The following is an 18,884-nucleotide window of genomic DNA, read 5'->3' as shown; positions in this document are numbered from 1 at the left end:
TACGACAGGAGAGGAGATATTATGTAGCACTCAGAGGGGGAGAAGGTAGTACTAAAGGCAGAGGGGAGGTGTAAAGATACAGTAGGAGATAGAGAGAGTGAAGAAAAAATTGAAGTAGGAAAAAAAAGAGACAGTATATAGGAGAGCAGTAAGTCCAGCTTTTGGCTTTGAGCACAACAGCTGTAACAAATCACACACTGCACAATACCACACATATACCAGAAATTAAGAGTCACAATAACTAGCATATACTGCAACTTAGGCATCTGAGGGATTGGAATGACAGCCAAAGTGCTGCTTACTGTTTGGTCTGAGGTGCAGTATCAGTCTCCTCAGCTTCCGCTGTTCTATTTGTGGTTGTGTCTACAGGCTGCAGGAGCTGGAGGATCAGTACCGCAAAGAGAGGGAGGAGGCCAATAACCTACTGGAGCAGCAGAGACTGGTAAGATCTATTAGCACACATAATGAATGGATATATTATATGTATTTTATGTTATATTATATATAAATATTTACATTTTTGTGAAATAATATTCTCATCCATAGGATTATGAGAGCAAGCTGGAAGCCCTTCAGAAGCAGGTGGACCGTTATTACCCCGATGTCACCGAGGAAGAGGAGGAACTTGAGGAGGAAGGTAGAGGTGGATCTATATCAAACTCAGTCTGTTTAGGTTTTGAGATTTGCTTCCTGCTCAGTAAGCATATACTGCAACACAAAGGAACAGATTACAATATTATTCCTTCTTTGATCAAATTGGTGAGAACTGGATTTGTGGTGATTGTTTACACTCTTTGACCCTCAGTGCAATGGACAGAGAGAGAGACAGAGCTGGCGCTGTGGGGATTCCGCAAGTGGAGGTGTTACCAGTTCACCTCCCTCCGAGACCTGCTGTGGGGCAATGCAATCTTCCTAAAGGAGGCCAATGCCATCAGTGTGGAGCTCAAGAAGAAGGTTTTAGAAATTCATGTCTTTTATCACCACAGATGTATTTATGTTTCTCTTATTGCCCTAACCTCACCCTGTGTCCATCCCCCAGGTTCAGTTCCAGTTTGTGCTGCTCACAGACACACTGTACTCCCCACTATCCCCGGACCTGCTGCCCCCTGAGGCTGCCAAGGACAGAGAGAAGAGGCCCTTCCCCCGCACCATTGTAGCTGTGGAGGTCCAGGACCAGAAAAATGGAGCCACACACTACTGGACACTGGAGAAGCTTCGGTACTTGAGCATGCTCTAATCCGGATATTTGGTATACATGTAGAAACATAGTCAGTAAAACAATTAGTGAACTTGAACCACAGAGCCACTCAGCCCCAGTGTACTGTAAGTAGAACATATATGAAGTAGTATGGACAGGTATGGACAGTTCTCAGCAATGTAAACAATGATAGCATTATAGCAGATCTATTTCTTTGCTTATGATGTTTGATTTGGTGGTTGATGCTGCCCCCTGCAGGCAGAGGCTGGACCTTATGAGAGAGATGTATGACCGAGCAGCTGAGGTGCCCAGCAGTGCCATAGAAGACTGTGAGAATGTGATGACGGGTGGTGATCCCTTCTACGACCGCTTCCCCTGGTTCCGTCTGGTTGGCAGGTACAGTAGATGATGACCAAGTCAAAGCATGGTCAGGTCATAGAGGAGCACAGATGGTCAGGGAACGTTAGAGATTAATCACTAAGCCCAGTCCACACTGTTTATTCACTGCCTATGACCATGCCAGAAATTCCTGCACAAATCAACTTCAGCAGGATCATAATGCATGGTTCTGGCACCAGCATGAGTAAGCAGCGCACACATTTATGCAGTGAGTCTATGCATCAAAAACCATCCATAGAGCCCCTTGCATCATTTTGGTATCCCCAAAGTGGTTTTGGGGGAAGGGGAAAGACATTATTATTGATAGCCTGGTATTTAATAGCCTGAGTGGTTTATTTCTGACTGTCGAGGAGATTGCATTTTTGGTGAACATGGGCTTGCAGCATCAACACAACCAAAGCTAAGAATACTCTTTAGTCACCAGATCTGTCAGTGACCTCTGAGGAAGGGTGGCTGTTAGCCACAAGGAACCCTCCTGTATTCAAGGTTCACTGAATAAAACTGTAAATACATCTCAAAGCCTGCCATATTGATCTGAAGGGAGCCAAGTCTTTCTGCTGAGCTATAGCAGAACTGGTCCCCTGTTCCTCTCTAGGTTTATCCAGTGTGTGTTTCTATCTTGTTGTACTAACCTAGTTCCCATGTCTCTGGCTGCACCAGCAACCCCCTTTTCAAAACTTGCATGAGCGAGCGCATGAGTGACCCCACCCCCTCCCCCACCCTCTCCAACTCTGACATTACTGAGCTCGCTGACTCGCGGCGGGATGAGCGAGGGGAGGAGGAGGAGTTGGAGGAGTTGGAGGACCTGGACGATGATATCTTTTTGGACGACCCGTGCTCGGAGCTCGGGGGAGAGGATGATGATGATGATGATGAGAGAGAGCTCTGCCGAGGCTTCAGCGAAGGCCAGGATCCCTTTTACGACCGCTCACCATTATTCAGTGTAGTGGGAAGGTTGGTGAGGTTTCAGGAGCATGCTGGGGGAGGAAACTAGCTCTTTCACACTGAGACACAGGGTCTCTCTGCTGCCTCTCTTAACATGCATGAGCGCGTTAACACACACCGACACACACGCATCGTCATACACAGCGACACACACAGCGACACACGCACACACACACACACACACACACACACACACACACACACACACACACACAGTATATACACATACACACACTTGCACAGAGAGGAACATGGGACACTGGGATTTGTGTACATGGGTGGGGAGCACAAGCAGAATATGGGAGTTACAGTAACACAATTTTGTTGATAGAAGTTTTATCACTGTTGTGGCAACCACACTACTTATTTCCATATTGGCCTATCTTTGATTTTACAAGTTCAGTATTTTGTAGGGACAAGAATACTGTGGCTGAAACTCTGCGTGAGAGCAGATGTTATTGGGGGTTACGTCATTTTGGTTGGGTAGAATCCATGCAAAGATCAGAAACAAACGTCCCCCGTCTCTCGTTCTGTCCATTTTCCCATTGTCCACATCCAAGGCACTCCCTGCCTTTTAATTCTAGCTGCCCTCCAACTCACGCTAGCTGCTCCAGCCACAATTCATTGTCTCAGCTCTCTCACTGTCTTAGTCTCTGTGAGTTCTGAGGGAGAAATGCCATTGCTAACGACCAGACACATAGCCCTTTCATTATTTCCCAATAGAACTGTGAAACATTTAATATATTAAATAACATTGTTATAGGGCAAGCCCGTTATCCTACTTAATATTGAATGCAATTGGTAGACATTTTGGGGCTTTTACGCTTGTCTTTTTATCATTTCCATACCTTTGAATCTCATCCAAAATGACTTGTCTTGTGAACACATATCTTGAGCTACTCTTACTGTCACATGCCTTGACATACACAGATCATGGATGAATGTTACTCTTTGACATGGAAAACCTGTCCTGTACACATTTTCTGTGAATTAACCCTTGGTGGATCAATTCATACAGTACTACTCGCTTTGATAGTGGTCCAAGCAAAGTTGTTGCTCAACGACTGCTTGAGGTATGTGTCTCACCTTTTTGTACGTCTAAATGCAAAATAGAAGCTTTTTAGTTAAAGGAGACCATCAGCTAAAGCACTGACTAGTCTCATATAATACATTTAGATATCTGTTTTGCATACAAAATTTCCTGGCCATGTCATGAATGTTGATTCATCAAACTGGTGCAACAAACTGGTAATTCAGGAAGACTCAATATCTCAAGATGAAAGAGCTGGTTTCTACTGCAGCTGTCTCTTTTAGGCATGCCAGAGCACACATTTTTTATTTTGACCTTTTTTGTCCAATTTTACGTGGATACTTCTGATAAATTGGCTCCCCTCTTTTGCACAAAACAGCACTCCACTCGTTGGAGGTGGGCTTATTTTGATTTCTGGTGTCATCCTTTGGTTTTTGATGTAGCATATTTCAAGCTGTTGGCAGTGTTGGTTCAAGCTAAGCCATGTTCCGTTTAATGATTTCTGTTTGATTTGCTTTTTGATTCCTTTGAGTCAAGAAGCTGAAAGCTTTTTTTTTGTTCACCTTTTTGTCCTGAGCATGCCTTCTTTGCACCTCACCAATCTTGAATCTTGTCGTAAGCCTCCCCTTTCTACCACTCCTTTACCCTTAAATGTCTACCCCGCCCATTGGCTCTTGGAAAATTTGGTCCATGACTGCAAGATTATTGGTTCTATAATGTTGATCAGTCAAAGTGAAGGAAATCCACAAGAAGATGTTCCCACATATATCTGCTAGTCAGCTGCAACTTTGTGTCACTCACTCAACAACATAACCATTGATAGCCTATATTTGCTGTTTACATATGCTTACATCCAGTATTGGTCCCCTCTCCATGACAACACTGATAGTGTCGTCATTCAAGGATACTACATTTTGGTCTTGTTCCGGTTCTTGTTTAAATAGTCATAGCAGGCTTTAAATAACATTCTAACTGGAGAATTGTTAATTAATGTATTTTATTAGTGTATGTTAGGAATTTGTCAGCCAAAACACCTGCAGTTCCTGACCCTATAATTAAGTGGTTAAAAGTTGTTTTTACAGTTCAGTAAGTTTCTTTCAGACATTAACTTTCAAAGATAATGCTGCTTGTAAATTGTGTTTATATAGAGCCACTCTCCATGCTGTGATTGGTTATATTTACACAGCTTGAGTAGAAACAGTGCTGTGCAGAGTGGTGGGTATGCTGTGTCACCAGATGGAGGGCATCAGTCAGACACACCAGTCAGACAGATGAATGGATCTTGAGACATCTGTTCCCAAGCTTACTATTCAGCTGCTGTATGTTTTGCAGTTGAAGCGCAAGATGCACACAGAGGGCAGACATAGTTTCATCCTGTACACATGCTCCTTAGCCTCACCAAGTTTTCAAAAACAAAACATGAAAGCTCTCCTCATGCCCCTTGATTGACCCTCCAACTTTAGAATCATTGATGTTGACAAAAAGATCACAGAGAGTTTATAGTAAAGGGCAGCCATGGCCATCGCAAGAGCAGTCCCAGCTTCTGTTTGGTTGCTTTGCAGCTTGGTGTTGTGTTCGTCCAGTGCAGTGATACTACACCTCTGTACGCTCTTCTAATATATCTGTTCTCTCTAACCCACACTCCTCTCTCTCTCAATTTCTCTCTTCTCTATGTCTTCTCTCTATCTCTATCTCTCTCTCTCTCCCCATCTCTCTCCCAGGGCCTTTGTTTACCTGAGTAACCTGCTGTACCCTGTGCCCTTGGTCCATCGCGTGGCCATCGTCAGTGAGAAAGGAGAGGTCAAGGGCTTCCTCAGGGTGGCTGTGCAGGCTATCTCAGGTAAGACCTGAACCACAGACCCCCACTCCCACCTAAACATCAATCAAGCATGCCAACAAAATACAATGAGAAAACAGAAAACCGACAAGATGGAAACATTACTGTCTTTGTTAGATCCTGATTGCATACAGAGATACTGTAGGTCAGGGAGGATTTGAATGAAGGACAAACTGAGTGTGACTTCTTGAGGAAGTGAAGTGAAGGTGCTTTGTGTTTCCCTCCAGCTGATGAGGAGGCTCCGGACTACGGCTCAGGTGTTCGGCAGTCTGGTACTGCCAAGATCTCATTTGAGGATCAGCAATTTGAGAAGGTAGGGCTTCCACAGAACCAACAGAGGATTTGAAGTTGCACCTTTGTGACTATACGTCCTATAACTTTACTAACTCTATGCTGTCCCCTGTGGTCAGTTCCAGACGGAGTCTTGCTCTGTAGGTCTGTCCCGTATTGGTGGGGTCTCCCAGGAGGAGCTCCGTTTCGTGGAGGGCGAAGGTCAGAATTCAGAGATGGGACCCTCAGCCGATGAGGTCAACAATAACACATGTGCGGGTAATGCCCTCTCTGTGAGGGTGTACACTGTCTGTATGCAGTATATATTTACAACATGCAGACTATCTGTGTTGTGATGAGTATGCGGGAATGTAGGAACAAGAGGATTAACTTCTCTGTAGTTTTCTATATCCATGTCTCTTTTTTATCTGTCCACCTGCAGCCAGCCCAGATGAACTGGAGAGCCCACTGAAGGCCAATGTGGAGGGTTCTCTGGATGGAGCTCTGGAGCACCTGAGGATTGGTAATGTCTTCACCTTCAGGGTGACTGTACTGCAAGCCTCCAGCATCTCTGCAGAGTATGCCGACATCTTCTGCCAGTTCAAGTAAGAATGTTTACTGCAGTTTAACCTACTTGTACAGTACCTTCAATATACTGTAACTCTTTGAAATAGTGCCCATCTAGTTGATAGTACCCATTTTGAATGAGTGAAAGTTGTAGGTGAAATTGGGATGGTAAGCACTTTTCTGAGCACACCCTCTGTCTCTGATTCTTTGCAGTTTCATCCACCGGCATGACGAGGCGTTCTCCACTGAACCTCTAAAGAACACGGGCCGTGGCCCTCCTCTGGGCTTCTACCATGTGCAGAACGTACGAAAGCAGTTAGGAGGATAATGAAACACAATAATGTGGTTTATGTGCTTTTTTCAAGTGCTAGAAATATCTATTTATCTAACAGATTGCTGTGGAAGTGACCAAATCCTTTGTGGAGTACATCAAGACCCAGCCGATCGTGTTTGAGGTGTTTGGGCACTATCAAAAACAGCCCTTCCCTCCTCTCTGCAAAGACCTTATCAGGTAGCTACCGGAAACTCTGTAATCTTTATTTTGACAGTTTTCATGTGGTAATGAAATGTCTTTTTGTGACCTTGTGATATTTCTTTCTACAATCAGCCCATTGCGTCCCTGCAGAAGACAGTTCCCTCGTGTGATGCCACTATCTAAACCAGGTAAGCACTAAAACAATCTCATTGTTCTTCAAGAACAGAGGGAACGAAATGTTATACTTATTGTACCTTTTGTTGTATCTTTTTTAAGAACGCCTCTAAATCAGAATGTGAATGTTTCTATTGGGCGTGTCATGGTGGCTCTCATATGATGAGATGTCTGGTACAGCTTGTGTCTCTGTTGTATTGCCTCTGTGCTGGTGTACTGTACGTGTAACGTCACGTCACATCAGCTTCATGTTGTTGGGTGTGAAGCAGCGGACTCTGAGACCCCGCCCGACCGGGAGAAGACCCTGGAGCTGATCCGCTACCTGGTCCCGGAGGTGTTCAATGGGGCGCTGGTGGACTCGCTGTCAGGCCACGCCCTGTCTGCAGCCGGCTTGGCCGCCTCCTTCCTCCTCGAGGGGGAGGAGCCAGCCAAGCTGACAGCCCCGCCCATCTCTATCTGTTCAGTTATCAAAGCCCAGAAGCCGGGTTGGTTACTGTCTGTGTTAGGCCAAAGAGAATCCTTGAAACTATGCTCTTTTTATTCAGCTTTGTATCCCTTAATGCACAATGTGATCAGATTGTAATCTGATGGACAGTATATAGACAATAAGTTATCAATAAATACATTTAAAATGCGTAACATTTATATTAAATTACAAAATGATCTGAGACAAAGTGATTTTTGGGATATATTAGATAATCAGTCGACTGACATAAGAAGGAATAGATTCTGGGATTCTACACTGCGTTGGTTCTCCTGTGTCTTGTGTGTCTTCTGTATGTTTGATTCCCCCTACAGTTTCTCCTCTGAACTCTTCCTCCACTGGATCAATGGGCTCTCAGCAGTAGTCCCTGTCATAAATAATCATTTATGGCATAGGATTATAAATTGAAGTGGGTATAAAGGATGTGTCTGAGTGATTTGAGTCACACTTCAGTGAATGTGGCTATATTTACAGTGCATTCGGAAAGTATTCAGACCCCTTCACTTTTTCCACATTTTGTTATGTTACAGCCTTATTCTAAAATGGATTAAATTATTTTTTTCCCTCATCAATCTACACACAATACCCCATAATGACAAAGCCAAAATAGATTTTTCGAAATGTTTGCTTATTTATTAAGAATAAAAAACTGAAATATCACATTTACATAAGTATTCAGACTTTACTCAGTACTTTGTTGAAGCACCTTTGGCAGCGATTACAGCCTCAAGTCTTCTTGGGTATGACGCTACAAGCTTGGCACACCTGTATTTGGGGAGTTTTTCCCATTCTTCTCTGCAGATCCTCTCAAGCTCTGTCAAGTTGGATGGGGAGCATCGGTGCACAGCTATTTTCAGGTCTCTCCAGAGATGTTCGTATAAATGTGATATTTCAGTTTTTTATTTTCAATAAAAACATTTCTAAAAACCTGTTTTCGCTTTGTCATTATGGGGTATTGTGTGTCGATTGATTAGGCAAAAAATGAATTGAATCCATTTTAGAATAAGGCTGTAACATGGCAAAATGTGGAAAAAGTTAAGGGGTCTGAATACTTTCCGAATGCACTGTATGTATATAAATCACTCCCTGATTTAGGTTACTCTCTCTTTGACTTTTCTCAGGACCAGGGCTACATATGAGTAATGCAGTTATTCCCTAACGTTTCCTGTTTACTTGGGAAATATTATATGTACTGTAGCTCAAAATTATTAGTATACATAGATTTATATGGGCACATACACCCCCATGTTAAGGGGTGACTGCATTGCTGGTCATGGCCTTCCTGACATCCTGGTCCCCTTTCCACAGGTCTGAGTGGCTCCTTTCTCCCTGCATCACTCTGGTACCCTCTCTCTCTTTCAGCCTGTGGGGCAAGAGCTGTATGATAACCCTTATCTCTTCTCTCGCTTTCTCCTCCACACACACACACACACACACACACAGTACCTGCCACGAAGCTGACTGCCCTGACACGCCCCACAGCCGGGCCCTGCCATTGCAAGTATGACCTCATGGTGTTCTTCGAGATCTGTGAGCTGGAGGCCAATGGAGAGTGAGTATCTCATGTCACCCACCAACAAAATGAAAGTATTATATGCTACATCAAGAGACATGGTTTAGTTTAACAGATCCTGGCAATCGATGAGCCCAGTATTCCATGAAACGCAATATTGTTTTATGAACGTTGTATTGATTTCTTCTTTGTAAGACTAATAGTGCATGTTTAGAGTGTAATGATTGTAACATTAAGACTGGTTGAAATAATTGTCCTGCTATGACTAACAAACATCATCTCCATATTAAATTCCCACAGTACAAAAAAGCAGTGCAGTGAAAAAATCTGTTGAAATAACAATTACCAGTTGGAACAGACAGGCTGATGTGAAATCAATGAAGGCTTTGTTCCTGTGTTTTGTGTGGACGGAGGGCGGGAGGCTGGGGAATGATGGCTGACTTTTTATCTGTCTCCTCAGCTACATCCCTGCAGTGGTGGATCACAGAGGAGGCATGCCGTGCCATGGCACATTCTTACTGCACCAGGTAGGCCAGTCACACTCTGAGAACAGGGCGAGGAGTAGGAGAATTGTAATGATGATTGAAATGATTTCTTGTGGATTTGGATACCAATTACTCTCTCTCTCTCTCTCTCTCTCTCTCTCTCTCTCTCTCTCTCTCTCTCTCTCTCTCTCTCTCTCTCTCTCTCTCTCTTTATCCACAGGGCATCCAGAGGAGAGTCACTGTGACAATCGTGCATGAGACAGGCGGCGACATTGAGTGGAAGGAGGTCCGTGAGCTTGTTGTGGGTGAGTAAAGTTTCAAATCTTACAATGCAATGAGACTGTATGTTTTGAATACCTTCGACGTGCAACATTTAAAAGTATATTTCACTGAGGCTTCCATGTTTTCATAGGGCGCCTTCGCAACACTCCAGAGGCTGACGAGACCATCATCGACCCCAACATCCTCTCTCTCAACATCTTGTCTGCTGGGTATGTCAGGCCCATGCAAGACGACAGGTATGTGCCAATACTGACCCTTCATGGGGACTCACCTACAGATACTCAGCTAGCTATAAGCAACAAGAATGTCAGAATCCTACGATGTTTACCTATATACTGTAGAAAATGATTGTAACTTTGCTTGATGTATCAACATCATATTGAACTGTTTATGATACATTTATAAAAAACTGTTCTGAAAATGTCAAGATAACATCATAATAAGAGAAACACAGTACTGCTACAGTACTCCATTCAGAATGTGTTTCTCTTGCCTTTGAATTCAAATGGTTGCAAGGAATATGCAATTCATATTTGTGCAATTCAAAATTGAAATGCACCATCACTATGGTGACGCTAGCATACAGTAGCTAAGCTCTCGGGTGCTGTGCTCTTGTGTCACATGGGGTTTGGTGAATCCCTGTGTGTCAATCAGCACACAGTGGGTGTGTTCTTAACAACACAGTGGTATAGAACTAGAAGCCTTCTGGGCTGATATCTCTCCTGTGTCACTGTTGTTAAAGTGACACCTCCCCCTCCTCTCGTTCACACCCTTATTATAGACCTGTCCCATCACACACAACCTCCCCCAGGATCACACACAGTTACGATAGAGACTCTGGTATCACAGCCCCCCTAAAGCACTACCTACCGAGTTTCACCTTGACTCAACACTTTTTAAGTCTTAAGTCTCTTTAAGACTTTATTCTTGATTTTATTTTAAGACAAATAGACACCATCACACTGACAGTAACATATCCCCTGTAGCATTGGTGCATTGCACACAGGCTAATTGCATGGCACTCATAGCAAAGACAGCTATGGGTCAGAATGCTTGAAACGCAGTCAAGATGCGCAGCTTGACTGATTTCAGGCAATTATTTCACTTTTTTTGGGTGGGGACGGCTGGGTTATTTTTCAAATCCTCTCTCATCCCCCTGTCATTCACTTTAGCAGCAGATGCTTTGCAAAACAAAATGTGGTTTCATCAGTCTAGAGGCAGGAGGTCACATGGGAAGAAAGGCAACGCACAGTACAAGAGTGTTCCATCCTTCTGCTCGAGAGGCAGTTCAGTCACAAACAAAACGTACATTATTGTTATCCCCATACATTGACATATTCTATAAGGCTGATTATTGTAGTCTGTGCTGTAAGCAAAGCCTCTGTGATTAGATCTGCAGTATGATGACGTTTTGTTCTTCAAGCTGTTTTATTGACGGTTATTTAGCTCACCTCTGTGTTGGCTGTGTACGACCCTCCCCTTGGTGCTCGTCTGTGCTTTAGATGTCTGTTTGTCATTCCACTTCCATGCTACCTCTCACCTTGTTCAATGCATCCTCACTTGCCACCATCTCCCTGACCTGACTACTAACAAACTAACCCCTCTGAATTATTCTGCTGGTAAAGAACAAGCACCATGTCAGAATTCTCTACCAAGCATTTGGCCGTGTCTCCCTGCATGCACATCCAAAATGATGGTTGTTATCAGGAGTAAATATGGCCTCTTAGTTTTCATGGCTAATAGAATATCTAACCTGAAAAGATCCATCTGTTTTTGGTGACCATAACCACACCCACTGCACATCTTCATAGAGCCATAGAGCTTGTGAGGCTTTTAAGTGGCCCAATAGCTACAAAACAACAATGGATAACCCTGGTCCTCATTGGCTATAGTGTTTGCCACTGTTTCCTCGTGTATCAGAACTCTCTTTCTACTTAGTTTATACTGTAGTAAAGGGTACTGCAGGTTATGCTGCTCCTGTGGCTCTGAGAATCTAGGTTTCCCCTCCATGGGATGCACCCTGCCATTTCAAGACCACATATCCAGTCCCTAACACCAAACCTCACTTAGCTTCGCCACTCACCATAACTCAACCTCACCATAGCACTGCATGAAGTGTCTTGGTATAGTGCCACAGAATGAATGATTTTTTAAATTTATTTTTTTAACATTGTATATTAACGTTGGTAATGTTTTGGCTTTGTATAGGCCTAGAATATCATTGTATATCGGCATGAAATTAACCAAAGTTTCAACTTTATCCACTTATACACTTTAATCAAGCTGAATGTAATGTACTGCTAATGTAATGTTCAGCTTCTTGACGATTAATATCTTAAACAAAAATAGCATTTATATACTAAGATGAGTGCCTTAACAATTTCTCCAAAATCTAGATGGTCTTCTCTCTAATGTACCAGTATGGTGACCTCCTCTCTTATGGTTTAACCACACTGCTTTGCTGACGCCTAATTCCTCCTCACAAAGCCTACTAGACCTGGGTTTGCTTGCCATCACAAAGGAACAATATGGAAAAGAGGCCCCAGGCAGACCTGTGCAGTGGTCCTGCTGGTCCATCTCTGACCATCTCTGACATGGTGCTGAACTCCTTGACGCCACAACCCAGGATGCCCCTTGAAAAATCTTATCCTGTTTGGGCTTCAGTGGAGAGGGGAGTACAGCACCAGGCCAAGGTGGGGGAGGAGGGTTTGGGAGTGGTCCAGTCTGGTCTCTGCTCAGCCCTGGAGGGGCCATCATAAGGGACATGCTGATGCTGACATTTCTCTCCCTCCAGTCCACTAACGGAATGTTGTTTTGTGTTTTTGCAGACAGTTTCTTGATTCGGACATGCCTAGGTATTATTATTTTCAAATCCCTCTCCTCTCATACTGTTGAGTTAGATACGCATCTCTTTTTTGTGTACGGTATCTCTGTATACTCTTTCTACTTTCACTCCATTTAAAACCCTCTAGTCATCCATTGAATCAATTCCCATTGTTTTCCACTGTGGTTTCTGGCTGTCTCTCGCTCCTTTTCGCCTTTCTTTTATGTTGTTTTCTTTTCTCCTTCCTCATGAGCAGTTGGAGGAGATGTAACTTTGCACCCCCCCCTCCCCCCTCCTCCTCTCGCTCCCCTGGATGTGTGTTTGAGCTGTTGTGGGGCTGGGGCTGATGTCGTACAGGGACTGCATGGCTCGCTTTGCTTCCTATGGGCTGAATTTGGCTGTGTCTCTGCTGGAGGTGTCGTGGGGCCAGCATTTCCGTTTTTGTCTCCTCTTTGGCAGGTGCTGCAGGGACATTTATAAGCCAGACATATAAGGGTCACTTTAGGGTCAGCTTTGGCCCCTACTTTAACATTGATCTTACACTCAATGAAATATCGTGCTGGACCAGCTAACTATTTTGGAAAGCTTGCAACATGCTACTGTACACTGTATATGAGTACAATCTTTTACCACTAGAGGGCAGTAAGGATTCAAACATCCAATGGGTTTCAGTTTGACTTGACTGAAGCTACCACACTGATACAATCCTGAAATGTATTGTAAAAGAAACTTGTAAGCAGAGTAGGGAGGGATTGTTTAACTCTCATTGTTTCACATATTTTGATTTAATGCAAGAACCTGATAGTATCATGTACAAATAAAACGCTTTTGTTGATATTTCAAAACTTTCATTGGAACCATGCTCTCAGAAACACACCTACTGGGAGGCCATGAGCAGCCTGTACAGAGAACCATCCATTAGTCTCCTTGGTAACAGCACAGAGTGCAGCCTTTCCACCCCAGGAGGCTGTAACATAATGTCCCTCCCTTCACAGCAATGGTAAATCGCTGGGGAGCAGGAAAAAACCCTTCCAGTATTACTCAAGTGCTGTTCGTAAGGAACGCCTCATTTACAGTATCCTCGTTGGCAGGGTGTTCCAGCCCAAACATTAAAATGTAATCCATGGAACCATTACCTCAGCAGTAGCATTTTCCCTAACTCGTTGCTGTGTTGTGACATTTTTCAAATCTCATTTATGCCTCAGTGAAAGCAAGCCAAACGGCAGAAACAAATGTTTCCTCACATGCTATGCCAGTAGCATGACTTCAAACTTGGCATCAGCAATTTAAAGAGAGAAGGAAAAAAAAAAGGATTGAATTTAAATGTAGTGCTAGGAAAGAAATCTCTTCCTTCCCTCTGTTAGTGTGAATGAGAAGGCCTCATCACTCTCCTAGTGTGCCTGCTCTGTGTGTGTGCATGTGTGCGTGTGTGTGTGTGTGCGTGTGTGGGTGTGTGTGCATGTCCAGATCAGTGGGGTCAGTGGTTGGATGGGTGAGGCTGCCTCCTCCAGGTCCACTCATCTTAACTGAAGCATCTCCTCTCCTCCCACGGATACAGCTGCTAGCCTCGCTATGGGATGTATTCAGTACTTTGCCGTACTCTTCCCTATGAGTGACACGCTGCTCGCTTTCCCACCGGGTCATCTCAGTCCAGCGCCAACGGGCTCAACATCTGAACTTTATGAAGGGGTCCATTTCATCCCCCTTTTTATGGCTTATAGAAACATTAGTTTCCTCTCACATTTCTTGCTTGGATGAGCCTTTTCAGATTTAAGGCCATACTGGGCCGGAGGCCAGAAACTGGTTTCAATGTGTGATTATTTGCTCAGGGGAAGACCTCATATATCAGTGTATAGGGGTAAATCATAGAAGAGAAGCAGAATGGAATCTAGTTTTGTTTGAAGAGAAGCCATGTGGTCTTAGTTGACCTCCTCACCTGGAGATGAGAACTGGAGATAGCATGAGTTCGATATATACAGTACGTACTCTTTTATGTGTCCATTTTGAGGCCTTCTAGATGTACAGTATGTTCTGGTGTTCATTGAAATACCCTCAAATGATCATTGTGTACTCATAACAATAAGCAATCTGAGGGAAAATACTGTACACCTGTCTGGATCACAAAGCTCACAACCACAACAGACTTCCTGACTCTCACCTTTGATTGTTTTGCTGATTTTTCCTTCCTCTCACAGCATTTCCTTGGGAATTGACCATAGGTATTTCTCACCCCTGTCCCTCTGTTCGTCTGTCAATCTCTCATCAAACCTCCTTTTGTTCTGTGCTGATGAAGTCATCCTTCCTCATGCTATTTTGTCGTGGTTTCTACAAAGGGGACCCACAACTGAAGTGTTCTGTTGCATGCAATTACCGTCGTTATCTCTAAATTATGTCACTTAATTGGCCATGTGTCACAAATCAGTCTTGTCTATTAGTAACCACACAATATCTTATTATAAGAGACACACTTATATATTCCAGAGAGAATTGCTGTAATAGATAGGATCTTATACACATTATCACAGTGTGAATAGGGAGCGACCGCTTACAGTAAAACTTCCAGGGCAAACCAATTTCCCAACACAATAGATCTGCCATAGACAGCAACATTGTACTTCTTAACTATAAAACTATTCAGTCACCAAACATCTAGACTTGCTTTCAGAATGCAGACAATATTCAGATAAGTACATGTTACAATGTATAGTCTTGGCTGGAGACACGCAGAATAGTCTGTGGCAGAGGTCGTACGGGGGTCGAGGAGCCTCTGTTCTCTCGGGGACCGCTGCATGCTGTAGTTAACTCTGCTCTCTTTGGCCTCCTCCTCCACCCACTCCTCAGGACCTTCTACCGCTTCGAGGCAGCCTGGGATAGCTCCATGCACAACTCCTTACTGCTGAACCGTGTCACCCCGTATGGGGAGAAAATCTACATGACCCTGTCCGCCTACCTGGAGGTACAGTAACGGCATTAGCAGGAGTGACTGCTGAGCTCCCTGACCCCTGGCTCCTGGGGGGAAACCTTTAGAGGCACTTACTGGATCTGAAATGATCTGAGGTGTAGAGAGATGGATGAGGTTCTGATCTTTTTTCCTTTTTTTTAAACTGTAGATGGAGAACTGCACTCAGCCCACAGTGATAACCAAAGACTTTTGCATGGTGTTCTACTCCCGAGACGCCAAGCTCCCTGCCTCCCGTTCCATCCGCAACCTCTTTGGCACCGGAAGCCTTAGGGCAGCAGAGGGGTGGGTTTTACATCTTTTATAAGCTACAGTAAACCATCCTTTGCATCTGTTGCATGCTTGGGGCATCTCAGACACCCCTAAAAACCATGAAATCAACCTAAACTCTCTTGTTGTCTCCAGGAACCGTGTCACTGGTGTGTATGAAGTCAGCCTGTGTCATCTGGCGGACAAAGGGAGCCCAGGTAAGAGACTTTCTCTTTCTTACATCCAACTGTCTAGCTTTGTCTACCCCTGCTCTCTTTAACATCTTTACCTCTCACCTGTCACCTCTCAGGTATGCAGAGGCGACGCAGGCGGGTGCTGGACACCTCAGTGGCCTACGTCCGTGGGGAGGAGAATCTGGCTGGCTGGAGGCCCCGCAGTGACAGCCTCATCCTGGACCACCAGTGGGAGTTGGAGAAACTCAGTCTCCTGCAGGAGGTGGGGACTGATTCATACTCAAACCAATATGTGGACGAGTATCATGTACTATAGAAAGATAATAGTTTGTTTGCCATTGAATGGCTTATTGCTGGGCCTGACACACTTTCCAGTTCAGTGCATGTGTCTGTACTGGACTGTACAGTATGTATCATAATCTCTGAAGTAGAGGCTGGTGTTGACGAATGTGATGTTTATTCGGTTTATTTAGGTGGAGAAGACCAGACACTACCTCCTCCTGAGGGAGAAGCTGGAGTCCACCCTGCTGCTGGGTCAGGAGTCGCTGCTGTCCTGTGTGACTGAGGAGCTGAGTGAGTCCTCTCAGTCCCCTGAGGTCGGCCAGGGCCTGGGCCTCAGCCTCAGCCCCGACACCCCCAATGAGAGGCAGAGGGAGCTAGCCGCCAAGGTCAGTGTCTGCTTTAAAAACCTGCTTGTTAGTTGAATGTTGCCTGTATGCTCTGTTAAGCCTGCTTCTTAGTAATAAAAAAAAAAAATCAGTGTATTCACAGAGAACATCTCTGGAAATCTCCCTACTCTCAGACTTTAATCTCTGTCAATCCCTTTTCCATCAGTGTCTGCGGCTGCTCACCCACTCCTTCAACAGAGAGTATAGCCATGTGTGTGTCAGTGCCAGTGAAAGCAAGGTACTTTACTACTTACTCTAGGTAGCCAAATAGGCTAGTATTTCAAAGGACTCATTTGAGTACTGTATTCATATATTATAGCAATGCAATAAAGTAAGAATAGCATTTAATTAACTATAAATTAAGTGCTTTAGTTTGTTTGTGAGGAAAACGGGAGTGGGTACAGACATTTATTTCTCTGAGCTTTTCCAGTCAGTGTTTTGACAAGTTGTTTTGGTGTGTGTTCCAGCTCTCTGAGATGTCTGTGACACTGCTGAGGGACTCCAACTCAGCCTCTGCCCTGAACACACTCACACCCTCCTCAACATGCCCCTCACTGGTGGAAGGTTACTATGGCAACACTGATCTCAGGTCAGTCCTCCCGAGACACTCCTGCCATGGCACAAATGACACACAACAGTCCTCAGGCTACTGGACAGAAACGACAAAGTTGAAAAGATTTGGTTCGCTAAGCTGACTTATTTACAACTTGTTACATTATGTATATATCAGCTAATAACTGTTAAAGGAAAGTGTTGCGAAACCCGAAAACTGGTGGAAACTGAGCTGCCACCAATTTAAAGTTTCCACCAGTTAAAACTTTTTTCTTTTTTTTTTGGTTCACAGACCATAAATAGTATGTATGGTCTGTAAGTACTTCAACATATTTTTGTGAAGGTTTAGAGACATGTTTTAGGATGTATGAAACACTAATTATGAGATGCTTTGAAGCAAGAGTTGTGAAGCACCTCTCAGAGGCTCAGAACACTAATCTAGAGATGTTGGAGCACCCATACGATGGTGTTTTGAAACAGAATCACGTGCAGAATTAGAACTTATTTTTTTAGATAACTAACTTGACACAGAATGAAAATGATTTTTCCTGTGTACCCCAGACCGCCTACACCACGCTCCCGTGCCGTCAGCCCCAACCCCGACTCCCTGCAGGACGGAGAGGTCAAGAAGTCCCCCAACGGAGCCCAAGAGCCCAAGCCTAGGGCCCGCACGTTTGTACCTGATATCCAGGAGATTCGTGTCAGGTGAGTGGCTCCACAGCTTTATCATTGACCTAGTAAAGGCAGGGCAGTTGGACTCATTAAATGTAGTGACAATCTTACTGTGAATATCTTTCAGCCCCATTGTGTCTAAGAAGGGCTACTTGCATTTCCTGGAGCCAAACACCAATGGCTGGGTGAAGCGCTACGTGGTGGTGCGGAGGCCATATGTCTACATCTACAACACAGAGAGAGACAGCGTGGAGAGGGCCATCCTCAACCTCTCCTCTGCCCAGGTGGAGTACAGTGAGGACCAGCAGGCCATGCTCAAGGTTGGTCACTTTTCACACAAAACATTTTTGAAAAGACTCACTGAGGATGCCATGTTTTTCTTCCCAACTCTACACCTATGCTGAAAAGAAAACCTGCCCTCCCAAGCGACTGGTTGTTGATATACTTTTTTCACTGTTTCCTCAATAGACCCCCAACACATTTGCTGTGTGCACAGAGCATCGCGGGATACTGCTTCAAGCCAACAATGACAAAGAAATGCACGACTGGCTCTATGCCTTTAACCCCCTCCTTGCTGGAACTATCAGGTAAAACATCTGGCATACAAAGATTTTAAATTCCAGTGGATTCATAATGCAGGAGTTTACTGGTGTTATCAATATGTTGTGGAGGTGGAGTAAAATATGAAGTAACCATTGGATTATGTATAAATAATTCCATTTTGTTTCCTTCAGATCGAAGCTTTCCAGAAGAAGAGCTGGACAGATGAGGATGTGAAACAACGGTGCTCTGACCGAACAAGTCTTATCAGAAGAAAATAGAACAAAAAGACTAATCTGTATATAGATCCCTGACCTTATACCTTACTCCTGTGCTGATTCCCCCTCCCCCTCCGCCCACACACACAAAAACACACAAACACACACACACACACACACACACACACACACACACACACACACACACACACACACACACACACACACACACACACACACACACACACACACACACACACACACACACACACACACACACACACCAGTAACCAACCTGCTCCTGCACACACTCAGTTTATCACAAGCTGACCACCAATGTATTCAGGGT

The 18,884-nt window shown here is 44.3% G+C and overlaps 1 protein-coding gene across 1 annotated transcript in view; it reads left to right on the top strand.

Annotated features, from left to right (window-relative positions):
* kif1aa (kinesin family member 1Aa) overlaps positions 1 to 18,577 on the top strand; it is a gene marked incomplete at its 5' end in the record, with an annotated part of 34,881 nt that extends 16,304 nt beyond the window's left edge. Inside the window, 29 exons of the mRNA XM_083671180.1 lie at positions 370 to 442; positions 547 to 637; positions 806 to 954; positions 1,040 to 1,218; positions 1,457 to 1,594; positions 5,294 to 5,412; positions 5,637 to 5,722; positions 5,820 to 5,958; positions 6,122 to 6,284; positions 6,460 to 6,550; positions 6,639 to 6,757; positions 6,854 to 6,909; positions 8,823 to 8,931; positions 9,353 to 9,419; positions 9,598 to 9,682; positions 9,790 to 9,895; positions 12,488 to 12,514; positions 14,679 to 14,702; positions 15,325 to 15,439; positions 15,594 to 15,727; positions 15,848 to 15,909; positions 16,002 to 16,147; positions 16,359 to 16,553; positions 16,720 to 16,791; positions 17,021 to 17,142; positions 17,667 to 17,810; positions 17,905 to 18,097; positions 18,246 to 18,364; positions 18,512 to 18,577. Coding sequence (XP_083527306.1) covers positions 370 to 442; positions 547 to 637; positions 806 to 954; positions 1,040 to 1,218; positions 1,457 to 1,594; positions 5,294 to 5,412; positions 5,637 to 5,722; positions 5,820 to 5,958; positions 6,122 to 6,284; positions 6,460 to 6,550; positions 6,639 to 6,757; positions 6,854 to 6,909; positions 8,823 to 8,931; positions 9,353 to 9,419; positions 9,598 to 9,682; positions 9,790 to 9,895; positions 12,488 to 12,514; positions 14,679 to 14,702; positions 15,325 to 15,439; positions 15,594 to 15,727; positions 15,848 to 15,909; positions 16,002 to 16,147; positions 16,359 to 16,553; positions 16,720 to 16,791; positions 17,021 to 17,142; positions 17,667 to 17,810; positions 17,905 to 18,097; positions 18,246 to 18,364; positions 18,512 to 18,554 — 3,166 coding nt within the window. The 3' untranslated portion in view covers positions 18,555 to 18,577. The remainder of the gene's footprint in view (positions 1 to 369; positions 443 to 546; positions 638 to 805; positions 955 to 1,039; positions 1,219 to 1,456; positions 1,595 to 5,293; positions 5,413 to 5,636; positions 5,723 to 5,819; positions 5,959 to 6,121; positions 6,285 to 6,459; positions 6,551 to 6,638; positions 6,758 to 6,853; positions 6,910 to 8,822; positions 8,932 to 9,352; positions 9,420 to 9,597; positions 9,683 to 9,789; positions 9,896 to 12,487; positions 12,515 to 14,678; positions 14,703 to 15,324; positions 15,440 to 15,593; positions 15,728 to 15,847; positions 15,910 to 16,001; positions 16,148 to 16,358; positions 16,554 to 16,719; positions 16,792 to 17,020; positions 17,143 to 17,666; positions 17,811 to 17,904; positions 18,098 to 18,245; positions 18,365 to 18,511) is intronic.
* Positions 18,578 to 18,884: the final 307 nt, after the last annotated feature.

The sequence above is a fragment of the Argentina silus genome, assembly GCF_951799395.1.
Source record: "Argentina silus genome assembly, chromosome: 6".
In the NCBI taxonomy this organism is placed as follows: domain Eukaryota; kingdom Metazoa; phylum Chordata; class Actinopteri; order Argentiniformes; family Argentinidae; genus Argentina; species Argentina silus.
This window is presented reverse-complemented; position numbering and strand designations above follow the sequence as displayed.